The following is a 27,021-nucleotide window of genomic DNA, read 5'->3' on the forward strand; positions in this document are numbered from 1 at the left end:
CAGACTGGAGCCACAGGAATGTCTGCTGCTGTCTTGCATTTCACACATACTGGAGGTCACATACCGTTCCATATGCAGGTCTTTTTTATTTCCAACCAGCATAATGGGTATTCTGTGAAAAAAAGTTCAGAACTTCAGAACAGTTATAGTATACTGAACAAAGTACTAGTAACATGCCTACAATGAAATGAGATGAAAGTGTCACTACTTACTGGACTTTTCCCACCATATCCAATAACTTGCCATGGATAACTTTTATCACTTCAAAACTGCAAAATAAAGGGATGAAGTCACACATGCACTCCAATGTTTATCCTTAATACCCAATACACAAGCAATTAAATGCATATGTAGGCTGCTGTTTAAAACTTACTCTGTGTATAGTGGCAGAACTACAAAGAAGCTCAAAGTCTTACCAATTTGTGTACAACAAACAAAATGGCCCCAGAAGCAGCAAAGATTAGCATTATGCCTATCATTACAGCCTCCCCAGTTATGATATTTGCAGAAATAAACAACATTACCCAGGATTGATGCATCTAAAAGAATCACTAAAGCCCCTCCCAGCTCTCATCTTTTTTTTTTATCTGCAGTTACAAGTTTAACTGGTAGAGTCCAATAATCCTGGATGAGCATGTCAAATTAAAGCAGTTTCAAAGAAAAAGTATTTAGTTAAGCATGCTTCATCTTGAGAATAGGTTATTCTTAAGAAACACTTAGATCATACAGAAGTTCAAGATGGTATCAAAACATTGGTAATTCAAATACTTGTCTGTTCACCTACCATGTACATGCAAGTTTGGATGACAACAGATAACCAGTTCCATGAAATACCAAGAAGTCAAAAACCTCACTAACAAAACCTACTGCATCTGACATTTAGCAATTTGACAACAAGCTACAAATGGGGCTGAAGATCAAATGTTGTGTTCCTTTAATTAATTACAGTATGGAAAAAATGCTGGTACATGAAGTGCACACTCCAGATTTGTATTGAGAGAGAGGAACAAGCTCATGCATGAGACACACAGCTAGACAACAAAAAATTGACCAAAACTTCCAAATTCCAAGGTTGTTAGCAACAGAGAGTGACTTGACTTGCATTGCATTTAAATTAGAACTGAAACTCTTAAAAATAGAGCAGCACTCAGACACACTTCCAACTCAGAGCTCTCAGAGAACTGGTGCCTAAACCCACTATTCAAGCTATTTGAATCATTAAAACTTCTCACTTCTGGAACTATAAATGCTACCATACTTAAGAAGGATTTTCTATCAAGTAGGTCAACTTGTCTGACTTCAGCAATAATTTTTTACTCTGAGTAGGACACAATACTTCTCCATGTTCAGCTAATAGTTTTGCTACAGCCTATCAAGAAAACAAGTTCTTCAGAAACAACAGCTTGACTTAGTCTGGCACAGCTTCCTGTTAGCATAATGCTACTATTACCTAAAATAGTGGAATCAATCAAAGGACATTAGGGTTACAAAGAGCTTATGCTGAAATGATTAGTGAAATTCTGGTCTCTGGAACTTGTCTTAGACTTTCATTTTTATAATTATTTCAAAAATAAAGAGTTAAATGGAGCTTGGCTGTCAAGAAGAGGTCAGAAGCATTGGGAGACAAAGAACTATGTGACCCTGCAAACTGAAAGAGGAATAAAAATGCTAAAAAAAAATTCTACTGCAGACCACAAAACTGTTTCTCAGTCTAAGTAACAGGAAAGATGTAGCCTGCAAGCCACAGGACAACTGAATCACTAACACATCACTGCTTCCTTTCCACTATTAGATGTACTGTTTCCAGCACAGCCAGAGAATACCACAGCCCAGTACCCTGTAGAGTCCTCACCTGAGGTTCAAGTGCACAGTGCTGCAAAGTGCTCCTGTTCAACCTGAGCTTTTAATTTCTCAATCCTGGGTACCTGTCTGCTTGCCTAGGACAGTTCACAAGCTCCATTTTTACTAAATACTACACATAAAGAGCCAATCTTTGTTGACAGACCGAGGTGAAAACAAAAAGGAAAGTGCTATTTAAACTCAAACACAACTCTGACACAGAAACAAATTGCTAGAGAACTGCCAGGACTGAAATTAGCTTGACCAGGTCAACTTAATGTTCCAGAAAGCTTTTCAAATTAATAAGGCTAGAAGGAGCAAGGACACATTTTGAAGACAGCTATTGACCAATCCACATCAAGTCGTGAAACAGCAAGAGATTTAGGTTACAGCAAACAGCTCAATGTGAAAATACAACCAAAAATATTACTAACTGTCAGATAAAGGTGTTACACAAAATCATGGAACCTAGTAGCAAGACACATAATTGGAATTTAATTAAGATGAACTAGAGCAAAAGCCTCTCAGTAACCTTGCTGCTGAGAGCTTGGGAATATGGAAAAATGTAGGGCATCAGCTATTACTCAAGTCCCACTTAAACTACCCACAGGAGGCTAGCAGTGAATATGATAATTTTAAAAGAGCATTTCTATTAAAGTTTGTTGTCAAAACTCTCACTGCTGCTGGATCAATACTCAGATCAATATACACAATTTGACAGAAGTCAAGAGATGTAATTTGATTGCCTGGACAAGTAATCTGAGCTACCAGAGTACTGTGGAAGATCATTCCTATTGCCTAAACACCATCTTGGTAAAGAACATAAGGAGTTGAACTAGATAGGATCATTGATACTTTGAAATCTAAAGCAAGAAGCAAAAAGAAAACAAAAATAAAAAAAACCTAAACAAAAACTTGGAAAAAATTGATCAAGACTAAAACACTAACAAAACAATTATTCACCAGTCTTAACATATATTTTTTTGTATTTTCACCATAATTTGGTTTCTGTTTTAACTGACTGAATGCTACCACAGAAAAGACTTTTCATTCCATCTGGGCTGTTAAGCTCAAGACAACATGAGGCAACAACTGAAGTAGCTGAAAAAAAGTCCTTTAGCTTCCAATCAGGCAGCAGCACAAGGTGCAGAAGCCTCCAAGCAATCTTGGTTGATTTTAGTCAGACGTTTTTATCCTCACAGTACCACTTATCAATGAACATTTTTCTGTTCACTTTAGGAGTGGAGGATTTTCTACTTAAGCTTGTAAATACTCTTATTTCATACAAGCTAGTCAGAACCAACACTGAAGTTATGATTACAAAAAAAATAAAAAAAGGTAAGTAGCTTTTATCTCTAGACACACATGAAAGCCTAACATCTGTTACATTTCCTCCAGATCACACATGCTTGCCCTTCACTACTTCAGAACTAAAGATAAAAATGAAGAATGAAGGACTGTGACAATCTGTTCAACATTAAAGACCTTGCAAGCAATGGAAGTTTATGACCAGACCATAATCTTTCTTTGAGAAGCACAGAAAAGCCAACAGGCAAGTTGAAGAAAGAGGACTATGGAGAAAGAGCACTTGAGATGATCAGTTTTGTCTGATTCAGGGGAAAAGACAGTGTTTCACCACTCATAAAAAGCTGGTCAGTTTCCTTGGGAGTAGAAGGGAGGCATTAACTTCTTACACTTGATGAGAGTGAAAGATCTAAGGTCTTCTGCATTTTACTCAAAAATTTAAGAGAACAGGATTATTTTAGTTGTCCTGACAAAGCTGTTGTACAATGTTAGAAAGCAGAGATCTATTCAAGAATTATCAGTATTCAAGTAAAGTCAGATGACCAGAGGAAGGGAAAAAAATGACAAACATCAAACAAAGCCTTGGGAAGGATGAAATGTCTCATATGTGTCAGAATGGACAGCTAACAGCAAGCATTAAATGGACACTCAGGAAAATTTTCAATTAACATTATTTGCTGCAAGACATCAAAAGTGAGTCAACAGCTCATAAGTTACACATTTCCATTTACATAAATTTTCTGATGGTTAAGCAGAAGAATCCACAATAAATCAAAGAAATCTCTACAAGCTACAAGACTGAGGTACTGATCTAGGAACTAATGGAGTACTTCACATAAACATAGAGGGCTCTTAAGGTTTGTATTTGAGTCTGCCTTTATGTCTGATGAACTCTTACTTATTCCTGAGTTAATTCTATGTATTTTTACTTACACCTAAAAACAACACAGGTCAGCTCTGTCTCATTTCATATACAGCACCTTGTGTACTAGTCTGCAAAGGGTCCGTAACATTTAGATCTGAGAAGAAATTTCTGTAAAACACCAATTTTTTTTTCCAATTCTAAGGGAAAGAGATTAAAAGAATTAAACACCAAGAAAATATAGCAGAGCCAGAAGCTCTGAATATAGCAGAGCCAGAACCCAGAATAAATCTGGTTAATATATGAACCAGAAGAACACAACAGATTTTATTACCTTTTTATTGACGTTACTGAATAAACAAGAATGTAGCCATTGATGTCTATGGAGTAGGTCTGAGGAAATATGGAGTATTCATCCTGTGGAAGGAATATTGCATTTAAAATTACTTATTGCCACAGTTCAGAATCTGATGCTAGGAGATCACCAGCAGATCAGCTGGTCTGTTGTAAGACATGAAGTGCAGACCATTTTGTACAGATAATACTTTTAGAATTGGGTTTTTTCATTACAAGGCTAGATGTGAAATCTTTACCAAATTAAGAGAAAGCTGACTCATTCTGTAAACTGACAAACTGATAAAGAAAAAACCTGTAGATTAAATGTTAATTCTTAATTCTTAACATTTGATCTACAGCTTTTTTTGTTTATTCCCTCTAAGACTATGGATCAGCTAAAGCTATCCCCAATCCTCTTACCCTGCTTAATTATCAGTTTATATTAGAACAAATCATCCACTCTGTCCTGGCACTAATTAGCAATTATACCTCTTATCTTGCTAGTGATACATTTCAAATTCCTAATTTCAACAGATGACAACAGAATATTACAATTCATAATTTCAAGTGGCACTGATCACATCTAAATTACCCAAGGGGTCTGTAATAAAGTGAATAAATGTATCTCACCAACTGACTAAAGCTTTTTTAACTGTATATGCTAGAAATATAGTCAACCAGCTACTTCATGACAACAAGTTTAGGTTATATGGCAAGCGTTTAATTAAAAAAAAACAAATCAGAAGTATAATCACAGAATTTATTGCTTCTGCAGAAAAGGAAGAGATCAAATAGGTAAATGAAACATACTGACATATTACAGGAAATGCAACACAATGATATGAAACCTACACTAAAACTGTAAGCTGTTCTAATAGATATTCCCAGGAAACATTCATTTTGACAGCCATACTTCTTCATGTACGAGTTCTCAAATTTTTAAACCTGTGCTCCCTAAGATGTTAATTTTAGCTTGAGATCACACAACCTCTCTGTTATTGTCATGACTGAACAGATGGAGCAATGCCATCACATAGCTTAAATCCAGACAGCCAGAAGGAATCAAAACTTTCTTAACCAACAAATGAGGATGAACTCTTTATAAAAATCAACTTTGGTTTTGGTGGTGGAGCCAAAAGTCTGGAAGAGTAACACTTGACAAAAGATGCCCCTATTTCCCTTTATTGCCACATGCTGTGCACAGCCCTCACTGAAATGCCAACCTGCCACTTCAGGTGATCCCAAAGTCACTACAGAAGGGATCTGAGCATGTCTGCACAGTCTGCATGTGAAACAGGTGAAAGTGCAAATCTACTTGGTTTGACTTTACCCAGAATTTCTCAGCATTGCCCCCACTGGAATTTGAGATGAGGCAAGATTTTCTCTTGCACTCCTGTTTAACTGAACTACACACATTTGGATAACCATGAAAGGTAAAGCAGCACAGGGCAGAAGAGGAGCACCAAGAAAAATAATTACTAAAACTCAACTGTTTCTAATTCATTACCTGATCTTAAGCTTGTTATGAGAACAAAGGAATTGCTATGCTTCCTGGAACCTGTAGGTCAAATTAAGAACTTTCCCAAATGATAAAACAATGTAGCTACAACTTTTCAAGTAATAACTATGTTTTTGAGCACATTACAAATCTACAATATAATCCTTTCCATGCTGTATAAACATGAGGATTCCCTATGGATCATTAAGCAAGACAGACTTGAGAAATGAAACTGTTCAAGACACACTTTCCATAACCCAACATCATCTTTCCCCCCTCACCCTGTAAGCCAGAACTCAAAGTCCTAGTCATTCATAGAACTGTCAAATCTGAAAATAACTACAGGCTGGGAAAGAAGTTATTTTGGTATTACAATATTGTACAATATTAAATCAACGCTGAAAATAGATCTCAGCACCTCACAGAGGTATTTTACTGGTGAGGTTACACTGCCTTACCAGAAGGTCATCTCTTCCTCAAAGAGAATCTTTTATCACTGCTACAATGAGATGTAAGGCAAGCACACTTTCACTGGCAAAAGTGAAACCTATGGAGTTTGCTCTGCTGCTCACACTTCAGAGGATGCCTATCTCAGCCCTGCTCTCCTCTGCAGAATATTCCCCAATCTTGCCTGTGTCACCAATATTATGTTTTTAAGCATGTCACACACCTCTGACAGATTGTAAGTGGATATTGTGTTGTTGATAGCATCACAAGCTGACACCATGTAAGTAACAGTATGGTTATTCTTAGGTCATGTAGTTCTCTTCAAAAAGTGACCCAACATACCTGGAAGGTTACAACCCTTCTGAACAGTGGCTCAGCTATGAGCAACTGTCAATACAGATTTAAAGTCTTAAGTACTGACAGCATATTTTACACTAAGACTGTTTAAAACTCACTATGGAAAAAACCTGAAGGCATATCAGAACTCACAGAAGGTAAAACAGTTAAGCAATGAAAAGCTTAGCATTTCTGTCTACTTCCCACAACAATTTCATGGATCCAAATCATAGTGGTGTAGCTAGAGCACACTAATAGGAAAAAGATGTGAAAAATACTGTCCATGGTTTATTGAAGTGACATTTTCCATCTAAAAGCAGGATTGCTGGTTTAGTCCTTAAATATTAAGCAAGCTACTCACATACTTTTGGTAATACAGAGTTAAGGCAGTTTCTTCTGCACTTGTTTAGGCACATGTTCAATAGTCACAAAAAAACCCAAACAAAACCCACAACCCCCAAAAATAAAAATGCAACAAAGCCATTTAAATAAACACTACAGAAAAATTGCTCTTCGGTGATTTAATGATAAACTCTGAAGAAAGATTTAAAGAAAGAGCACTTACTTGGCCAGCAGTGTCAACCAGCTGCAGATGATATTCTTGTCCATTTACTGTGATCAGCTTTGTAAAAGCTGGAACAAATCAGAAACAGGTACACATTTCAGAACTACAAAGAAAGGATCAGAATTCACTCATCTATGCCATTGCACCCAATGCACTAGGAATATTAACTGCATTTATAGGCTTTAAACAACCAAAGACTAGATCAGGTGGCTGTACTTTTCACTAGCATATTACAGACAACAAAACTCAGGAATTTACTTCAAAATGTCAAGTTTCAGAAGACTCTCACATTGGATGCAGCAGTTTATCCTTTACTTACTTAGAAATGCAAGTAAAAAGCCTTTTTTACTTTTTCCTCCTAAGAGACTTCAAGACAACTGTAATTTGTGGTAACACAAGCCACTTAAATACATTTAGCATCAAAGCTAACTTTGTATTGTAGTATATTTTCCTCTGTCTTCAAGCAGTTTAGCAAAATCAATTTCCTAAATGTAAATACCATGAGGTAAATGATTTGGACTTAAAATTCTTTGAGGGCTAAACCACATACAGCCTAACTTATGCATACACTAAACCTACATAATGAAAATCTAATTAGAATCACAGAATAATTGGGGTTGGAAGGGCCCTTATAAGATCATTTAGTTCCACACCCCTTGCCCCTGCAGGGACATAACCCACTAGACTATGCTGCTCAGAGCCCCATGCAGTCAGGCCCTGAACACTTCCAGAAGCTCACCACGCTGCTACCAGCCTAATCTTCAGTCAGGGCTCACATCCAGTCCCTGAAAGCTTCTCTTCTTAAGATTCAGGGAATGTCAACGTGCTGTCAGCTGAGGAATCTTACTCAGTGTTTGCATTATGCAACTGCAAAAGCAGTGTCACAGCTCTTGGAGGAATAAAGCACCACCGAGCACTACATGTACCAACCAGAGTACAACACAAACCTGACTCCAGAGGTTCACTTTGGCTTTTGTATTCTGTTCAAGCCACAATTACTGGACACTACTGATATATTGAACAAAGTCTGTGTTGTCCTCTGGCTGAGTTGGTTTTCCCAAATACTAACAGGCCCACCTTTCACTGCAGTGATGAGCAGGGCAACAGCTAACACTGCTGAGACCTGTTCATCCCACTCTAAATTGCCCAGCAGTTTCCTGAAGCTGCAAATGGGAATGTTCTCAATCCCACTGTGCACTCTTCTGCCTACGCTTTCAGGGCCTTGCACAGGGTCTCCTAGAAGCTGAAGTTTGCCAACTTTCCTCCTCCCCACCAATGCTCATTGTTCTGTCAAGTTTCCACAATGTGAGTATTATTTATCTCGAGTAAGTGGGCTGAAATATTTGAAACTGGAGGTTTCAGCCCACCTAACAAATCAAAGAACATTAAAAAACAAAGTAATTCAAACAGTAAATCCAAACTAGCAGAGTGTCTAAATAAAAAAATAAAGCATTCCTGCATTACAATTCTGACAAGTGCAATTTGAAACTGAACCTTAAAGAGAAAGCTCTGCCTTACCCCTGCCTATCCCCTAAAAAAGCTGCTTTAAGACATGTACATGTGTGCTGCTATCAAGTCATTGTCTGGGTGCTGTTGTCACCACTGCACAAAACTTTAGGGTTATGAAGCAAGAATCCACAGCAGCTTTTTTGCCTTGGATGAATACAATGGTGGGGACAGAAGCAACTGTTTGAACAGATGTTAACACCTAGCGTTGGTATATACAGTATCACCACTCCACATCAGATGCAAAGGGACTCATCTGGAGGGGCACAGCATTAACAGGTACATTAAAAGTAACAGTCTCCAGTCTCTTGACACCTTACATACACATCAAAGCACTCTGCAATCAAAGCAGCTTCAAGAGCTTCATGAAGTTAATATTTAAAAAAGGGACAGAGACAGATGGCAGCTTTTTCAGACTCTTCTAGAAGCCGAGAATAGTCCCAGCAAAGACATAATCATCATTATTGGTACTAGAAGCAGTGTGACAGAGCCAGGAAAAGGGAAACAGTGGAGGAGTCACCACAGACTGGGTGAGGAAACTGTCAGTTCAGTGCAGAGGCTTGTAGCACCAGGAACAGCCCACTGTGTGAACACAGATCTGCTTTGACGCCGTCATAATTAATGACTTCCATTTCCTTGTTGAAGCTTAAAAAAAATATTCCTGATAATTTCATCTTAGGAAAAACCTGCAGCTACATTTAATGTGAGCAGCAATCCACAGATCCCCTTGATCCAGAGGAAGTGTTCACTTCCAATGTCATCACCTGCCATTCTGGGATACGCTGCCTTCTGCTGTGCCCACAAGCAAGATCACAGCACAGTATGGCTTTTCCTGGCATGCCAAGGACAGATTTCAGCAGATTTGAACAATTTCTGCAGTCCTAATCAAAACCTGAGCGTCTGTGAAATGCTGACCATTAGCTGAAGCATGGATAAAGCCTGCTGTAGCTCCATGAAGCACACAGAGCTTGGAACAGGACATGCTTACAGCATGTAACTTGAGTGTAGCTGTAATCTCCACCTTCACATACAAATTTGTAGTTCTGATGCACTGCTGAAACTTGGAGAATTTGGTGCTGCAGCACCAAACAGATCTATGTGTACAGTGCAGGGTGCAGCAGTCAACAGCTGCACTGTACAGAACTACAGCCATTTTGCTGCGAGAGAAAACCCTGGTAAAATTACATGCAGAGGCCAGCCCTGAATGCTGCTACAGTTCAGCAGAAGGGCATCTTACACAACAACTCCATCAGATGCTGATCATCATTACCCTAAAATCAAGTATATTCCAAATAGACTAACATGAATGAAATTATTTCCATATGTAACTCAAAGGAGAGCTGCTGTGAAAACAAGGCATGATAAGAAATCAGTACCAGGCATACAATGAATGCAGACTTTCAGATCCATAGTGTCACTGAGTAATGGTGTGAGGTACTGTCACAGAGCTACTGATTGGCAACTGAATACAACCACCCCATAAAGGCTCCTGGGTTATTACCCTTTGGATCCCTTTCTACTTGTCTTTATTCTGAAGCCAATGTCTATCACTAATCTGCCAAGACATCTTTTACAACACTGAGAAATGGAAATCCATAGAGGTAGTTTAAATTTTTCTCAGAAGCCTCATTTCCAACCCTTGAGAAGGCTGCTTATCAGCAACTTTTCCTACAGGAATCACCTTCGTAACTACTAGGGTGCCTCTAGCCCCCTCCCCTTTCTAATACACTTCTACTCACTATGGTATTAAAAAACATGGGATGGAGGTAGGAAGCCCTTGGGGGAAGACCTCTTTCCATTAGGGAGCTACTGAACCCATTCAGGCAAGAAAGGAAGACAGAATGGTGCAGTGCTAGAAGCCTCTCCAAAACTGCAGAGAAAAGCAGAGAGCAGCCAGAAAGGCCTCAGAGGAGCCAGAAGAAACATTTTTGAGACTTGGGCAGTCACACCAGGTTTCCTGCTACATGAAGTCACTGAATTAATGATAACTGAAAGCATCCCTGTGAAGATGGGGGTGAGGAGAGTTATGTCTACATCTTCATTGCCTATTCCTTCCGACCCATTTGCTTTGGGTTCCAAATTAAGATTCCAGTAACATTTATGTGGTTAAAATTGTCCAAGTGCTGCAGGGATAATCCTTCTCTTTCTAACACTCCTGCAAGGAATCATTCCACTGGTTTATCACCCTGGCTGTCTCAAGAAGACACCAATCACAGTGCAACTGCTGCTGGGACATTCAGAAAGGGAAATCCCATTTTGCTAAGCAATAAACTCTCATCACTGCTGCCAACACAAAATGCTACAACTTACTCTTCCTGATACACAAGTTCAGTAGAAGCAACTAAATTCACCACACTCATTAAATAAACTAACTTTTCCAGTTGTGTTGTAATGTAAGCAAAGGAAATTGTGAAAAGCAGCACTGAAGTGGTGTTGACTTTGTCAACATACACTAACTGAAATCTGATGCAGCTCATTTTGCCCTTAACACTTCAAAAGAAGGCAGAGATTTTTTACACACTATAAAAATGATACTAGAATACCAGGTCTCATTCCTATTGTTCAAGACTTATTTGCTATGCAATCTGTTGCTGTAAGAGTCAAACTACAGCTTGCCTTCTGTACAATTTAGCTTTAGATTCAGTTTTCAGTGCAAGTGTTATTTGAAGACAAAAAAAAAAAAGATCAAGCTACCAGCAGTACCACAGCTGTCTACCCTTTCATCAGTGCTGGTAGGATACTGTAATAAATCTTCAGTAACAATTTTCTAGAGACAAACCCAGAAATTATGTAGGTCAGTCTATCCTTCAGCATGTTTTTTTTTTCATTTTGAAGCTCTGACACTAAAGCAGGCCCAGGTGCTAGATAAAAGTGAAATGCTATTAAATGTGCTATAACATACTGGAAAAATGGAACATACTCCAGCACCAGTTCTACTAGAGTAATCTGGACTTCTCAGCCCCTTTTACCAGCATGGTCAGCCAGGTTTGAAATTACAAGCTAAGAAAACAATACAAGAGCTGATCACATACTTTGTGTCCAATGAGCCAGCACAGAATCAGAACCATACGTCTGTGAGTGTCAAAAGACTGGACTGATCAAACATACTTAAGAAAAGCACTTTAAAAAGATCAGTAACTTAAGTCAAAAGAATGATTTTATACTAATCCCACCAGAACTAGTTTCACATGTTTTTCTTAATAAATCTTCAAGGTGTTTTAAATTTTAGTAGTAAATTTGGAAGTGTTCTCTTCCATTCTTCATAGAAGCATTTTTAATACATTTGCCCTATCCTGCCTTACAGTGATTAAGGATGGGACAGACTTCCTACTCAGAGCACATATTTTAGGCTTTCAATCCCCATTTCCAAGCAACTTGTTCTGATGCAAGAAGGGCCATGCAATTCTCCACCTCTCAGGAAACAAACTCCTACAGCCATGTCACAGATAAGACTTTCACAAGCAAGCAAGAAATCAAATGAAAAGTCAAGCCTTTTCAGGAAACTCTTGTCCATAAGGTTTTCATAGCCATGACATGCTCCATCTTTAGATTTTAGATCAAGCAAGTGGCACAGACTACAAGAGTCAAATAAGAGTAGAATTTATCCAGAATATATTTTCATATAGTTAAGAAACACTACCAGTTTGACACATAAGTACTAACAGCAGTTACAGACAACAGGTTTCTGTGGACAAGAGGTTGTCAAGGATGAGACAAGCCAATCAAAGTGTCAAAATACTAAACCAAGACAGACTCAGTATTTTGGAGATTCTTTGACCCCATGTCTCTGAAACTTTATACATTCACACATATGGCATAAGCCCAAAAGATTACTTTAAATATTTTGCATTTATATAGCACAGTGAAAAATGACCTGCCCAGCCAATAGTAAGTTTAAAACACAGACACTTAACCTCCAATCATTTTACCAGCTTTACCTCAAAACAAAGCTTATTTAGAATTCTAACAAAGTAAAAAGGGATGATGGAAAGTGATAATACTAATGACATCTCTGTGACAAGTAACAAATCAGGTAGAGGGCCAAATTATCCACCTGGAGGAGCTAAAGTTAATTTAGAACTTTTTCAAAAAGCAGGATTTGAATTAATAGTTCTGAGCAGCAAAATAATGAGTAAATATCTTGATAGCTACTGATCTGTAATTGTTATCATATATAAATCTAGAAGAAACTTTGTTCTGGTGATTACTTAAGTATCATATATGCTTAACATCATAAATTTGAAACAGTAAAAAAGCACATTACTGATGCATTCCAGAAGTCATTAAAATATAAGGACTCCAGGGTTATGAACATGAAATTAAAGTTTTATTTGCTACAGTTAAAATGAGCCAATATGATCAAGTTACTCAGCCTTACGACCACTTTATGACCATTGCTAGCTCAGAAAGAGGTGGCTGGATTGTAATGAATACTGTGTAACTTGCCTCTGAAGTGACTTGTTGCTCTTGGCAGCATTTTTAGTATCCTTACTTACCTGCTATGCTACCTATTCACAAAGGCACTGCTAAGAGAAAAAAAGACACTTGAGAAGTCAGTTACCCAGTATTTGAGGCAAGATGATTGTGCCAGGCTTGTTATCAAGCAGTTGGAAACAAGTAATCTAAAAGATTATCATGTTATCATAGCCACAGCATGTCTACCTTCTAAGGTAGTAATTTGCTTCTGACTGGCATTGCTGGCTTTGTGTTCATCTAGATACACTGAGCAAATGAGACATTTGAGACTTTGGAATAACTGCACAGAATGGCACATTATCATACAGGTATGACATACTGATTTTGAAGTGCACTGACTATATCAGGGGAAGCAGATGGCCAAAGTAAATACAGTATAAGAAGGAGATACATTTCAGCAAGATTGATTAGGTTTTCCTTCTTTTAGTGTAAAAAGACAGTCTGGCTGTTTGGAGAAATATTCATTTCCACACTGCAAAACTACAACTTTGGTAAGCACTGGTTTAAAAGCATACTAAAACAAAAAATTAATGAGTTTAATGTTAATACATGAGTGACCACGTAAGTGACAATGTAAAAACACAATGGCTTCTGATAGAAGTTAGTTAGGTACAGAAGAGCAGCTTGTCAGTTATTTACTTACTGTTTTCTATGGTGGGATCATATGAATCAACAAACTGTCCTTCCACAAACTGAATCGTCAGTGAAGATTTTCCTGTAGAGCAAGGAAAAGACAATTTGTACTGAATCAAGTCTTCAGGCTGTTATCACTTCAGTCTTAAAAATAGATACACTTACACTTTTGCAAGAGCCAATATAAGCTTTATATGGTTCACTTAAAATACCTGTACATGACAATTGACCTATTTTTAAATTGTCTATTCCTAGTAATTAGGTCCTCTTATTACATAAAAAAATACAGTAAAAGCCACTCAGCATGTGTTCTCCTTTTGTTTTAACTCAGCATAATTTAAGCACCTTCTCCCGTTTAAAACAGATCTAAAAGTACCTGTGTCCAATTCTCATAGACCTCAATTTGACAAAATGCTGTACTTGGAAAGCTTTTCTGTTGAGAAGCAAAGAAAACTAGTAATGATTTTAAGTCACTGCAGAGATAACTAGGAACTTGGAAAGAATTAACCAAATTGCTTTTACCATGACATGACAAAAGGGTGATCTCAAAATTACTGAGATCCATATATTCCCTCCTATTAAATCCCTTACTGCCACCCTACATAACACCAGTGGATGTTGTACTTTAAGCACAGTGATTGAGGAGGCATTGAATTTGTTCTTTGAAAAGCAATTTAGCTGCTACTGTTGCAGATAAGTGAGCATTACCCATTTCAGTCACAGTGATCTGTTGACAAACCCCAAATAAAGAGCAATGGAAAATGTTGTACTTAGTAGCAGATTGAAATGAAATCTAACTCATTCTTGAAAGGTTTTAAAAGATGGTAAAAGAATCACACTGACCATAAAATGCACCTTTAAAGCTCTGCAACTGAACACTTTAAGGTGTACTGAAGTCTCAACACAATTTCCATTACATCCTATCACCTAAATTTGGGAATCTACTAGATCCTATTACATTATGTTTACTGGAAAAATACACTCTTTAAGACTGCTGAGTGTATTAGCTGCTTTTGAGCATAAGCATAAGCAGTGTTGTGGACTAACTACTTTGTAGTAAAACCATTTTCAAGAATTTCTTTGGATAAAGACTGTCCACTTACAGTGCTTAGAGCATTCTATGTTTATACTTTGATGTAGAAAAAAGGTTCCTAGGCATTCCTTCAGGAGACATTAAAGTAAGTTTTCCGCTTCCAACCTCCCCTCCCCATTCTTGCTTCATCATACAAGGTTCTTGGCTTGTTCAGATTTATTTTTTTATTATTATCAGCATACTTACCAAGTAATTTTTAAAAGACATTCTAAAAATCTGCAAGTCAGACAAAGCAAAAGGACAAAAGCAAGGCAAGGGAAGTTTGGCTTCATATTTATATGATACATGCAGTCAATTCCTTCATTAACTGCAATACTTCCAGGATTTTTTTCTCCAAGAAGGAAGAAAATGTTACAAAATCATCATCATTTAGGCATTTTCCAGCCATCACCCTCATCAACTCAGTGCTTAACATTTATTTTTTCATTGCCCAGTTCTGCCATGCTTCTCCCTTCGCTGCCTCTGCCTTCAAGATAATAAGAATGAGGTACAGAATAAAGAATAAAGCACAGATCACTGAATATTTTGCTTCCTAAGAAGGATCTTTACCTAACTAACCAAGACTTGAGTATTACCATCTGCCTGTGCTGTCTGTAAACTGAATACCAAAAAAGTTGGAGCCAACAGAAAATGCTGCATCCAGCTGTATTAATTACTGCTTTCCTTCTAACTGTGAAAAAGAAAGAAAACCTCTCCTCCTGAACTCCTCCAAGCTCTGTAACAAGCCTCCTACTAAGGAGTGTTTGGGATCTGGATGTTCTGCTTTTCCAGAGGAGCTGCAGGAAAGCTCTCCAGTCTTGAATTCAGCCACATACTCCCTCAGGGTAAGGGCATGCAACAGTACCCACCAAACCAAGGCTTCCAAAGGGGACACAAGAAACTTAAAACCTCAGTTATTAACGCCCCACTGCCTTGCCTCAGCCCATGCCCAAGAAGCATGCAGGGCCATGTAAACAACAGCTTGGCTTGAACTTTGTCCCACAGGTTTTATTCCAGGCCTTTGACCTATGCTCATGGACAGAGGGGAAAATCAAAGTGACAATTTAGCTCTTATCTCCTCTCTCCAAAAAGATCAGGCAACATTTTCAGAGAAAATTACAACATAAACACAACATCTGAGGCAGGGGCCAAGAAACTGCACATAACTGTGTTTACTGATCTGCTAATTCCATCTCAGAGCATGGCAGGGAGAAGGACATGGGAAGACACTGCAATCTCATTTTGCATATGCCATGACCACACTTCAGCCTAAAAGGACAAATCTGACACTGCCAGTAAAGACCTGATTAATGGATTACTCAAGAGTGCACACCTCAAAGGCTAAGATTCAGTATGGTCACATTTGGAACAAATCCAATTGCCTTTTACTTTGCTAGGATTACTTTGTAGCATCCTCCAGACTTGTACTTTTAGTGTATACACTGTCCTCAAGTTTTAGGAAATCAAAAATCTGGTGAGACTAAGAGGAAACGTGTCATGAGCAGAAGCAGCAGGGCAAAGGCTGCTGGAAGAAGCCCACTAAATTGACAGACCTGCGATTTTGAGAGGAAAAAGCATTTGCAAAACCTTAGTAAAGAAGATTATGGCTTAACCTTTTGACTCAGTTTAGAATCACAGAGCTTAAAATGACCAGGATGAAATAAATGAATGAACTAAGGGCAACACCAGAGCAGGGCAACAGGGTGACTCCTCCAGCTGTACTTGCTATGGTAACTCAAAGTACCAGATACTCTGTGGAAGAGGAGTTGTAAGTAAAACCCTTCAAGTTTACTGACTCTTCCTCTCCCTCTGTCTACCAAGACAGAAGATAAGAAAGAGGAATGGATTTTACAAGTGTTTAGAATACAAGACCCAGATGGCTCAAAGTTCAGTTAAAGTTGTCCAGAACTAACCAAATGCTATCTGCATATACATAATTTGTGATATTATAGGTGATTGGTATGGAGAAGAGTTTTCCACTGTCATAACAAAAAAGGAATAGGGTTTCAGACAGAAAGCCATTAAAAAAACAAAACAAAGTTGTGGTATTTCTGTTCATACAATAGGCCAGTTGCCACATAAAGTGGAATTTCCCGTAAATACTCTAACTAGTGTAGTCACTGCAGATCAGTTTCAAATGGCACTGCAATTGTCAAGGCAAAATAATTGCCGAATTGACTTTTTACTTATCCTTTTACTTCTTGGACAAAAGCTGTGGTATTTAATCTAGCCTTAAAATTCAAGCTTTACAACACTAGGCAGTTTACCAAAAAGATGAGTAACTGAACATGGGTGGGCTCATGAGCAGATGGCCTCCCCAAAGAGGCCAGGCCCTCTCTTTGGTGCACCACCACCTGCCTGCTGTCCCCTCCCTACATCCTTGTTCTTCTTGCAACAAGCAGACAGATTCTCATCAGCAGCCAACTTCCCCCCAAAATCCGGAGATAGAAATGATGCAACTGGCCTGTGAGCAAGTCAAACAATAGCTTCACAAGAGAGGCATTGTGCAAGCTTGATTGTGCAGCTGCCCTCTAACGTGGCATCTCCACGATGACAGCCACTGGCAGCACAGTGCAGTTTATCTCAACAGGAAGAAATTTCTCAATACTTGAAATCATCTGTACAAGCGACAAGTAAACAGTTTGATGGGGTCAAGAACAACAACTGATGCAGAGCTGCAATTGTCTGTTAGAATTTTAGATGTATAGTTTAAGTTTTTCCCATAAAACCTTCTGCTTATGTATTTTTGCCTAATTATTAAACATTTGACAGCTGCTACCATCTAATCCAGTCCTACCACAAGCCTAGAACCTTACCTAAGTTAGTCTCCATATAGATCTATTCAGTCTTACCTACAACACAGACTAGTTGAAGATTTGCCACAAAAGGGTTCAAGAAATTTCATTATGAAATATTGCCAGTCATATCAAATTAGGCAAGTCTTAGTGCATCCCCAGCTTTCAGTACCTCACACACAGCTATGCTCCACTTGCTATGCTTCACAGAGATGAAGTTTTCATACTGGAAGTTGAACTTGATTTAACTTGAACACTGGAATCTTTAACTCAGAATACCAAACTGCAGGAAACGGAGACACCAGCACTTCCCCAGTACAGATTCTCTATTTGTGCTCAGAGCACAGAAAGCAACAGAACCTGGAACAGGAGGTTTAACTGGGTAGCAGAGGTATCACTCAACAGAAATCTTTTCATAAGATCGGTGATCTGAGAACCAATCACTAGCTCACTCATCTCAGGCTTCATCATTATCGATTTTCTATGGTTATTTATGATTTTTTCCCCTTATGTACCAATTATGGCTATCTAGTTACTATTTTGCTGATCACTGCTATGTAGTTTGGTGAATCACTGCAGTGACTATAAACACAGGTCAATAAACAATTCTGCTTCTAAACCTCTGGAGACAGTAATATGATGAGTAGATTGTGTTTTACTCAGACACAACTTAATCCTACTATTAGACTTTTAATCATGAGGAATTATCACTTATAAAAATTTACTTGGAGCCATAGTTTTAAACTGTTTGTAGCAACCTCTTGCAATGGCAACATTATGATACCAGGATTAAAAAAATGTATTTTATGATGCTTACAGAGAAAGCTTTCAAACACAAAAAGCTCAACTGGTACACTTGTTCATACAATACTCACGCTCAATTTGCAGACAGTGGTGGTACTTCTCTTCAAATGCAGTCTGAGCTCTCAGAAGGACAGATTAAAAGATCTCCCCCTATAATCCTCTAAGAGCAAAAGTCTGAGGGCCTCAATGGGACATCTTTTGGTAAAGCAATTAAGAGATCTTCATGACAAAACAAACAGTGCAGGACCACACAAAGTCTTTATCAGCTTCTAAAGCACTTTATCCCTTTGCTATAACTGTTCCCTGCCTTTTCCTGATCTATTTTCCTATTAGGAAAATTGACAGCCTAAGGCAAGGTACTGCAGCAAGAATCACTCCTGCTGTAGAAGAGGTTCACATGACAGTCTAACACCAAGAACAAAAGCCTGCAGGGAGAAAAGGACAAATACTTGTTTCTCTTTCTTCTGCATTGCAAAGTCTTCTTGAGGTTTATCAAAGGTATTCCTCTGTGAGCAAGAACTCTGCAAGGCAGTCACTAAGAAAGGAAGTTAAGATTACTTCCTTTATTTTCTTCAGATTTCAGAGCAATCTCACAAGCACATTTGCTGGCCCTTGCAAGGCTGACAGCAAACCATGAGTCCTAATAATACTATCTAGGATCATATTTACTGTAAGGAAAACAAGCATGTGCTTTACTCTGATACATAACAGAAAGCTTCCTCCATCTCCCAGCAGTGCTCATGTGTCAATGTTCACTTAGTCCTAAATGCACCAGATGCCCAGACAAGTATGGAGAGAAAAATTCCATTTTCCATTGTTTTCCTTCAACAGCTTAGTTGCAGCTTCCAGTTATCCTTTTTGCCTGCACTGAAGTCAGTAACCTCAAAGAACTTTCAGAATAATCATTTCAGTGAACAGTCCAGTTACCTCTGCTTGTTACCCTTGCTGGCAGAAAAAGAGCATACCATGATTTGTGTGTTATTTCCCTTTTAATAAGGTAAACCAATTTCAATTCCACATGTTTACTATCAGTTGCCAAAGATGGAAAAGCTGCTACAAGGCTCAGAAAAATCTGGAAAGTTGTGGCATACATCTCACCTGGTCACAGTACCCATGCACAGGTGGGTGTGTCCAAGATGCTTTAAACAGGCCAGAGGACCTGCATCCTGGGCTCTCCTGGAATTCACACATTAACATCCAAGACAGTCAGCCAATATTTGCTCAGATAAATTCCATCCACTGTATTCTCTTTAGACTTCTTGTAGAAACTATGCATCCCTGCAGCACTTTGCCACCTTTCTCCCCGCTGCAGAAATCCAGAGACAATCTGACTTACCAGGCATGTGCTGCTAACCTAACAAGGAAATTTATTCCCAAACTGAAAGTTAGTTAGTAGAATTTCAGACACACTGCACTTCTGAAGGGAAGCCTATTAAGCTTAAAGATCTGACCCCAATGTTTCAGTTCATGACAAATGGAAAGAGCCTGAACTTTGTACTGATTCCCATCCCCCCCAGAGCAGCAAAGTTCAAGTCATACTTCTGGGTTAAGGCCAAGTACTCTCTCCCTGTGCACACACTTCAAGCAGCTAATTACGTATTTGAATAAACTTGACCTTTCCTTGGATCACTGGGTATGTACAACACAATGTCTTTGAAAGATACTTTTAGTAACTGTCACCGTTTCCTCATTAAATCAGTTTGAAAATGCTACATCATCGAAAAGAAAAAATGTTTCTCTTGCTTTAATACATTCCATGCCCTCCCCTTTTCCATCTTCAAGGTTTTAGTTTCAACAGAAGGCAATGAACTCCCAACTTCCAATCAGCTCTTTCTTGATGCAAAGCTCACTGGGGTATACAACTTAAATTACCTTTAGAAAGCCAGACACATCAGGACTAGCAGGTTTTAGCACTTAAGTGGATCATTCCAGTTGTAGTCACCAGCATAAGCTCAGCTCTCTGATGTGTAGACACTGCCTTAACTTTATCTGCAGCACTACTGAATTTAGTGGCACTCCACTTTACACACACCACACAGGATAAAACAGCTGTTCAGGTTTATTTGGGATTGCAGCCATCATTTCTTTTTTTTTTCATTTCTATACAACTGGCTGAAATTAAGACAAACCACATTTAAGTTACATGCTGCTAGTGACCACCTGGTGAAGCAGTGTGCCATCAAACAAGCCAGAGAGCACTGGTACAAAACAGGATTTTAAATAATATTTCTATCAGAAAACAGGATAAACACTTCCCTTCATTGCAAATCTTGCATGTCTTTGACTACCCAGTCTACACCAGTAACAGAGAAAGATTTAATAACACAAGAGCGTGTACCCAAGATGAAACACCTCAGTCTTTCAACAGCTTGGTAGTTTCACTGAAATGCACTAAAATTCCCTAAGAATCTTCCTAAGAATCTTCATGAGGACTGGAGCCACTGCATTCACTGTTGTCAGTGTGTCCACCATACCTCATCACTGCTTACAACCACCACCAACCAGATGTCTAAGTCTGAGAACACTGATATTTTTGTGGGGTCATTTTGAAAAGTCTAGGACCTTGACCCCAAGTATATCATAATGCCAAGTCATCCGTCAGAAACACAGCTGGAATGGTGAGGAATGAACCTCATTGGCAATACTACTGAAATGCTTATCATAGAGGGCCTCAAGGATCATCATCTTCCTTTCCTCACATTGTAGGATGACAGAAGGCAACTACCTGATAAAATCCTGACAAGACAGTAATGGTAATATCCCCTCTCTTGGTAACATTACCCAGGTAAGTAATGTGATATGTATCAGCCTTACTCTAAGGGGAGGTGCACAGAACTCTGTACCAACCTGTAGCAAAACCTGAAGATACTGATCTGTTGACGAAGGCAGAGACAGAAGTATTGACCTGTTATGACCTACAGCAGTGGAAGCCCCCCAAGCTGCATGAAGCATCAGGAACTGCAGTACTAATCCTGACAAGACTAACATTTTGTAGGACAAACAGAGAAGGTGGTCTTTATGGATACATGCAAAGATTAGTGTTGACTCTCTTCCACCAGTGGAGTAGCATATGGTCAACTCCAACACACCTCTGTCAACAGACATGAGGTAGACACTGACAGTCTTGCTGAATGATCACCGTTGAGTCTTGACCACTTTAATTCCCTCATGCCAGCACAAAGCTGCTGTGACCCATACATAACCATGCCAACACTACAAACAATATACCTGAACTACATATTCCTCCCTCATAATGTCTCCCTCATCAGATTCAGATCGACTTTTTATGCGTTACTGTTGCCTCTGATTAAATTCTAGATCTTCTTTGAATTCACTTACAGGCATATTTCATGCTCCTTCTCTTTAAGATGTGAAGTCGCTCCTCTCTATTAATCAGGGTTGAAGAAAGCCACAATCTGCTAAATGTCATTTTCGTGCCACTGCACTTTAAATCCAGCTGGAATTACTAACCCCTCCCCACTAACTCTGATTGCAAGCCTTCTTCATTTACACACTTAACCCAATCAACCTAACACAGTAGCCTCTGACTATAAAGGACAATTTATTATCAGTAAGGAAGGTTCAAATAATAGCATGACAGACATGGATAAAACACCCAGAAAAATTCCATGTTAAGGGTAAAACCATGCACATTATTAGAAAACTCATTAGAGCCCCTGATCTCAGAAAAGTTTAATAGAATTTAAGATAAAGATTTGTCATGTATGACATTACATAGTTCATTTTGCCATGGGACAGAGAAAAGAGAATAGGTAACCCTTGTTTGTAATGGCACACTATAAATTTCTTGCCTGTCATGACAACTAGCTAGCTTTCTTACCTTCAAGTGTGCATCAATACATTGGCTCAAAGTATTTCAAATCGTTTCCAGCTAGGAATTGTATTTGTCTATTCTATTTTTATACTATACAAAAATGTCAGAATGCAGAACTTCGACCTTTCCACGAAAGAACACCACTATCACCAAATAAATCGGAAAAAACCCCAAAACCAAAACACAACACAAACCTACCCTCCTCCCACCCTCTCCCAGCCACTTGAAAACAGCCCAGGGCAATAACTAAGGATGATACTTGCAACATGACATTTACTTTTCCATTTAGACTGTTTTTCACAAGTGAAGTGTCTCCCAGACAGTCCAGCTCCAGCACTTGCCAACAGAAACTCTGCTAGCACAGCAACACAGCTTGGACAAGGAGCTGAGTATCAAGACACAGTTTAAGTAACTTAACTTTAGTCTGGCCTTCAAAAGAGAGCAGTGTATTGTAGCTGACTGCTATACTAGTCTTAGGGAATTTTATTTGTATTGCTATGCAAAGTACAATAGTCATTATTATCCAGTTAAATCATAGTTAACCCAGCTATTCCTAAATTCAAGTCTGTTTTAAACAGGGTCCAAGAAATCTACATGGATAAAATATTAGCTATTACAGGCAAATCAGTCAAGGACCAAGATTTACCATGGATAAAGCAAAGACTTTCAAAAGTTGCTTATTTCCTTCACCTGGCTATTTGGGAAATAACCCATTTTGTCAATTTTTGGACTGGAGAGGCATAGCCCAAATGTCCTGACAGTAAGCTGCCCTTAAAGCTTGGGTGTATACACCCCTTTCTCACACTGTCCCTTTTTCTTCGTAACAACATCCAACTTCAAACCCTTCCAAGCTTTGGGATGCACAGCCAATGCCCACATGTGTGCAGCCAACCACATATGCAGCTGGATGCCAAAATAATGGGATGTTCATATGACCATCTTTAGAAAAAAGGGAACATACATACTATCCTGAAGTCTCATCACTACCTATAAATTGTACATGAGATAATGGTTGTTTAAGATCCCAGTCTTATTGCCTGGCAATGCAAAGAGAAAAGCACCATTCTTTCCTGTACTACCATTACCTTACAGTGGTTGGTTGTGACAAAGCCACAGCAGGGCTCAGAACAACATCCAGGACACACACAAGAAATTTCAACAAGGTAGTCTTTGAAACAGTTAAGTTTCACTTTAACTCTTCCTCTGTCCTACTATCACACTTGGGGATAAAAGGTATTTTACAGCTGATGAATGAGAAGCAGAAAAAGGGGTTTTAGACATTATAACACTTTGATATTTTCTGTATAAACATTATGATTTTGAAAAATTCAGAATTTTTTTCTGAATAGCTAGGAATTCCCTTATATAATTTTTTTTAGAGTTTAACAAAGTTTATCATGAAATTTTGACAATCTTTTTCTCCAAACATTAAAGAAATAAGAACCTTTCTTCAGAACATATTCAGCAGTGTCAAACCATACAGATGAAGTAGAACATCTATTAGAAATGGGTATTTCCAAGAAAGCAATACAGAAGATACTGCAGCAAACTAAGAAGCACAGTGCTTGTTTATATGCATGTTTCCAAAAAGAAACTTTCAGTTCTATTTAAAAATGCTAATTTTGGAACATATTTAAGAACATTTTAAAAATTAATAGAGAACCAATCCATAAAGCAAAACACACTTCACTGCATTTACTGTCAAGTCCTGATTGTTTTGACATCTTCTAGGAAAGATTTAATCAAGTTTTCCTACATATTATGCATACCAACTCCTTTTTATAAAAAGTACCTTTAGAGAAGGTCATATACATTGAATGAAGTTTTGGCAATACAATCTGACAAGCTGTTGAAGCTAAACAGATGTATGCCACTAACTCAGAAGACAATGTTGTCAAGAGGCACTTTCATATCATAATTTCATATTAAGCTTGCACATGTTCACACCCACACATTGAAGACCACTTAAGTATTCCCTAACTGAAATTAACTCAATATTCTACAAGAAACAAAAACTAGTTAAGACTGTCATGCATGCTGTTCTGGTTCCTGTAATCTAAAATACCATTCCAGAAGTATTAACATATCATTCTTGAAGATTTTAGAGTTATATTAAAAAAATAAAGCTGAAAGGAAACTTCACTGTTTAAAGCATAATCTATCAGAGAATTGATTTCTTCATTTCATATCTATTTAATACAGAAGCACCACAACTTTCCTGAGCAAGTCTTCTGTGTGCTACACATCAGGTTGCTCCTTAAAAGGCCTTCAAACAATCTCTTGTAATCTAAAGCATCTTTGGACCATATTCACAAACTCTAAAGGATATAATCCAAATCAAACTGCCATAAATTTCCTCCTCTTATTCTAGTTTTAAGTTCTCTAATTCACATTAAGACGACCCCTAAGAAATTTCAAGTAGGCTTCCCTTTTGCAGGACCCCCAAGGCTCAAACTCTTCGTTCCTTGTCCAATCTTTATCTTGACTGGCACATCAAGTTTGATAATCCAAAAACATGCACTTGAGAAACTTGTACCACTTGTTTACATCACTACCTTTCTGTTGCCTCGTCCTGTATCCTTCTTACAACTATACTTCAAATTTGAATGTACAGTGAACAAAGTGAATATGGCAAACTGAGGCAGAACCAGTGCACCTAAACAGATCAAGTAGTTGTGAATCAACTCTGTGCTGTAACAGTGTCAACAAATACTTAAAACTAAAGCCAGGGTGAACCAGGTTAAGAAGTCAAACAGTATTTGCAGGAAGCAGATACTTTGTAGAGTATCTTAGCAAGCACTTAAAGATTACTCTGAAAAGCAAAACAGCCTTTAGAGTTGTTTCCACTGATTTTCCAAGCAGGCAGTGATTCTGAGTGTCCTGCATATCATTGTACATTTGCACAGGTTGCAGTAAGGTGTGTTCCAGTCTTTTCCCAAGTAACAAGTGACAGAACAAGAGGAAACTGCCTCAAGTAGCGCCAGGGGAAGTTTAACTTGGATATTAGGAAAAAATTATTCACTGAAAGGGTTATAAAGCATTGGAACTGGCTTGCCAGGAAGGTGGTTGAGTCACCATCCCTGGATGTATTTAAAAAACATGTAGATGCAGCACTTAGGGACATGGTTTACTGGTAGACTTGGCAAGACTTGATCCAACCTAAGTGATTCTGTGATCCTATGACTGTAGTCTGAAGTTTTGGCTTTGACCCACTGCAGCACCTTTTTTACCACATATTTCCAGAAAATTCCAGATCATATCACTTGATGCATGAAGACCGCAGAACAAGGTTTAGATTTACACCACGTCAAACATCTTACTTCTTTTTGATTCTGCATGAAATTATTAGATTTGACTACAGAAGGTTATTTAAACAAGATTGAAAACCTTGATTTCTTCATTGTTCCCTAATGCACAGTTCACCTTTTTTCCATTAAAAGAACTACTCAGGTTCAAAAGGCCCGATTGTTGAAGTTTATGAAACAGCATTCATGCTTATCTGGAGTGGCAGAAGAAAACTTACAGATGTGGTTTCATTACAAGTCTGAAGTAAAGTTTACATGGCCACAAAAAGCCTATTCCACTCTCTTCCAACCAGCTCACAGTGCTGACCCCATTCCCTCTGTCAGGGTTTTACCTTCAGAGACAACCAGCCAAACAATATGAAAACAGCCTTCTGGCTGCTTCACTTTTGAAAAAAAAATTAAATCTTTGAGCTGGTGAGCAGGTTTCAAGAGTCAGTGCCAGCTCCCAGGTGGAGGCAGGAAGGTGTTATTTCCAGCCAAGGTACAGGATTAGCACAACTTGTGCCAAGGGAAGCCCCACCCTAACAGTTCATCTGCACCTGCCTTCATTACCTGACAATTAAAAAAACCCAAACAAACAAAAAACAAAAAAACCCTAAATCAAAACAAAAAAACACCAAAAACCCCATGGACACCTCCTGAGAAATGCTGCACCTAGAAGCCTATTTCAGCACTTCATTCAAAAAACTCCCTCAGTTTACTTCCTTGTTACAAGTCCTATACAAGCATTTTTCTCAACCAAATAATTCACCATCCACTGTACTTCATATTTCTCAAGGAAACAGAATTTTTAGTGGTCTGCAGCATATGCTTTTGGTAAATTTAACAATCCTAAATCTTTAAGATATCTGCTGGGCCACATATAACATGGATTTTCTCCATATTCTTCCCCTTTTCTTCATCCCAAATACCTGTATTTTCAGGATAGCTGCCATTCAGTGTGTAAGAAGCATATTGAAAAGCAAATGCCCTGATTGGAAGAGAGAAATTTCAGCAACACCCACCTGCCAAACTCAGGAAAAACACTTCATTTTCTCAGTGTCAAATTCAAAACAAATTTGCTGTTCATGTCTAATATAGGTCTTGAGAAACAAAAGAAAGCCTCTCAAGTCCTTAAGAAGATAGGTCCAGGACTAACAAGGGCAGCTTCATATTCTTACATACAATGCTTCACATCTGCAGCTTCCAATTTAGGATCATTTGGGCTGACACCAAGCAATTTTGATTCATTGCAGAGCTTTAGTGCATTACAATCCCACAGAGAAGCCGTTATGATTTGGGACTGAATACACAATTAAATCAAGCAGTTTTTAAAATGTGCCCTTTCCATAGCACCTTCAGGAGAGCTACAGGAAGTTAATCATGAGTAGTTTATCACATTTTAGCCTGCCCTTCTCATCCCAAACA

The 27,021-nt window shown here is 38.4% G+C and overlaps 1 protein-coding gene across 2 annotated transcripts in view; it reads right to left on the reverse strand.

Annotated features, from left to right (window-relative positions):
- Positions 1-27,021, reverse strand: part of RHEB (Ras homolog, mTORC1 binding) — a 39,630-nt gene that overhangs the window by 7,151 nt on the left and 5,458 nt on the right. Inside the window, exons 2-6 of one of the 2 annotated variants that reach the window (XM_030444089.1) lie at positions 13,814-13,885; positions 7,189-7,256; positions 4,341-4,423; positions 213-269; positions 65-112 (exon numbers count right to left, since the gene is read on the reverse strand). In XM_030444089.1, the coding sequence (XP_030299949.1) occupies positions 65-112; positions 213-269; positions 4,341-4,423; positions 7,189-7,256; positions 13,814-13,885 (328 nt within the window). The remainder of the gene's footprint in view (positions 1-64; positions 113-212; positions 270-4,340; positions 4,424-7,188; positions 7,257-13,813; positions 13,886-27,021) is intronic. The other variant, XM_030444090.1, reaches the window with a different exon arrangement.

Source organism: Calypte anna, chromosome 2 (genome assembly GCF_003957555.1).
Source record: "Calypte anna isolate BGI_N300 chromosome 2, bCalAnn1_v1.p, whole genome shotgun sequence".
NCBI lineage: Eukaryota > Metazoa > Chordata > Aves > Apodiformes > Trochilidae > Calypte > Calypte anna.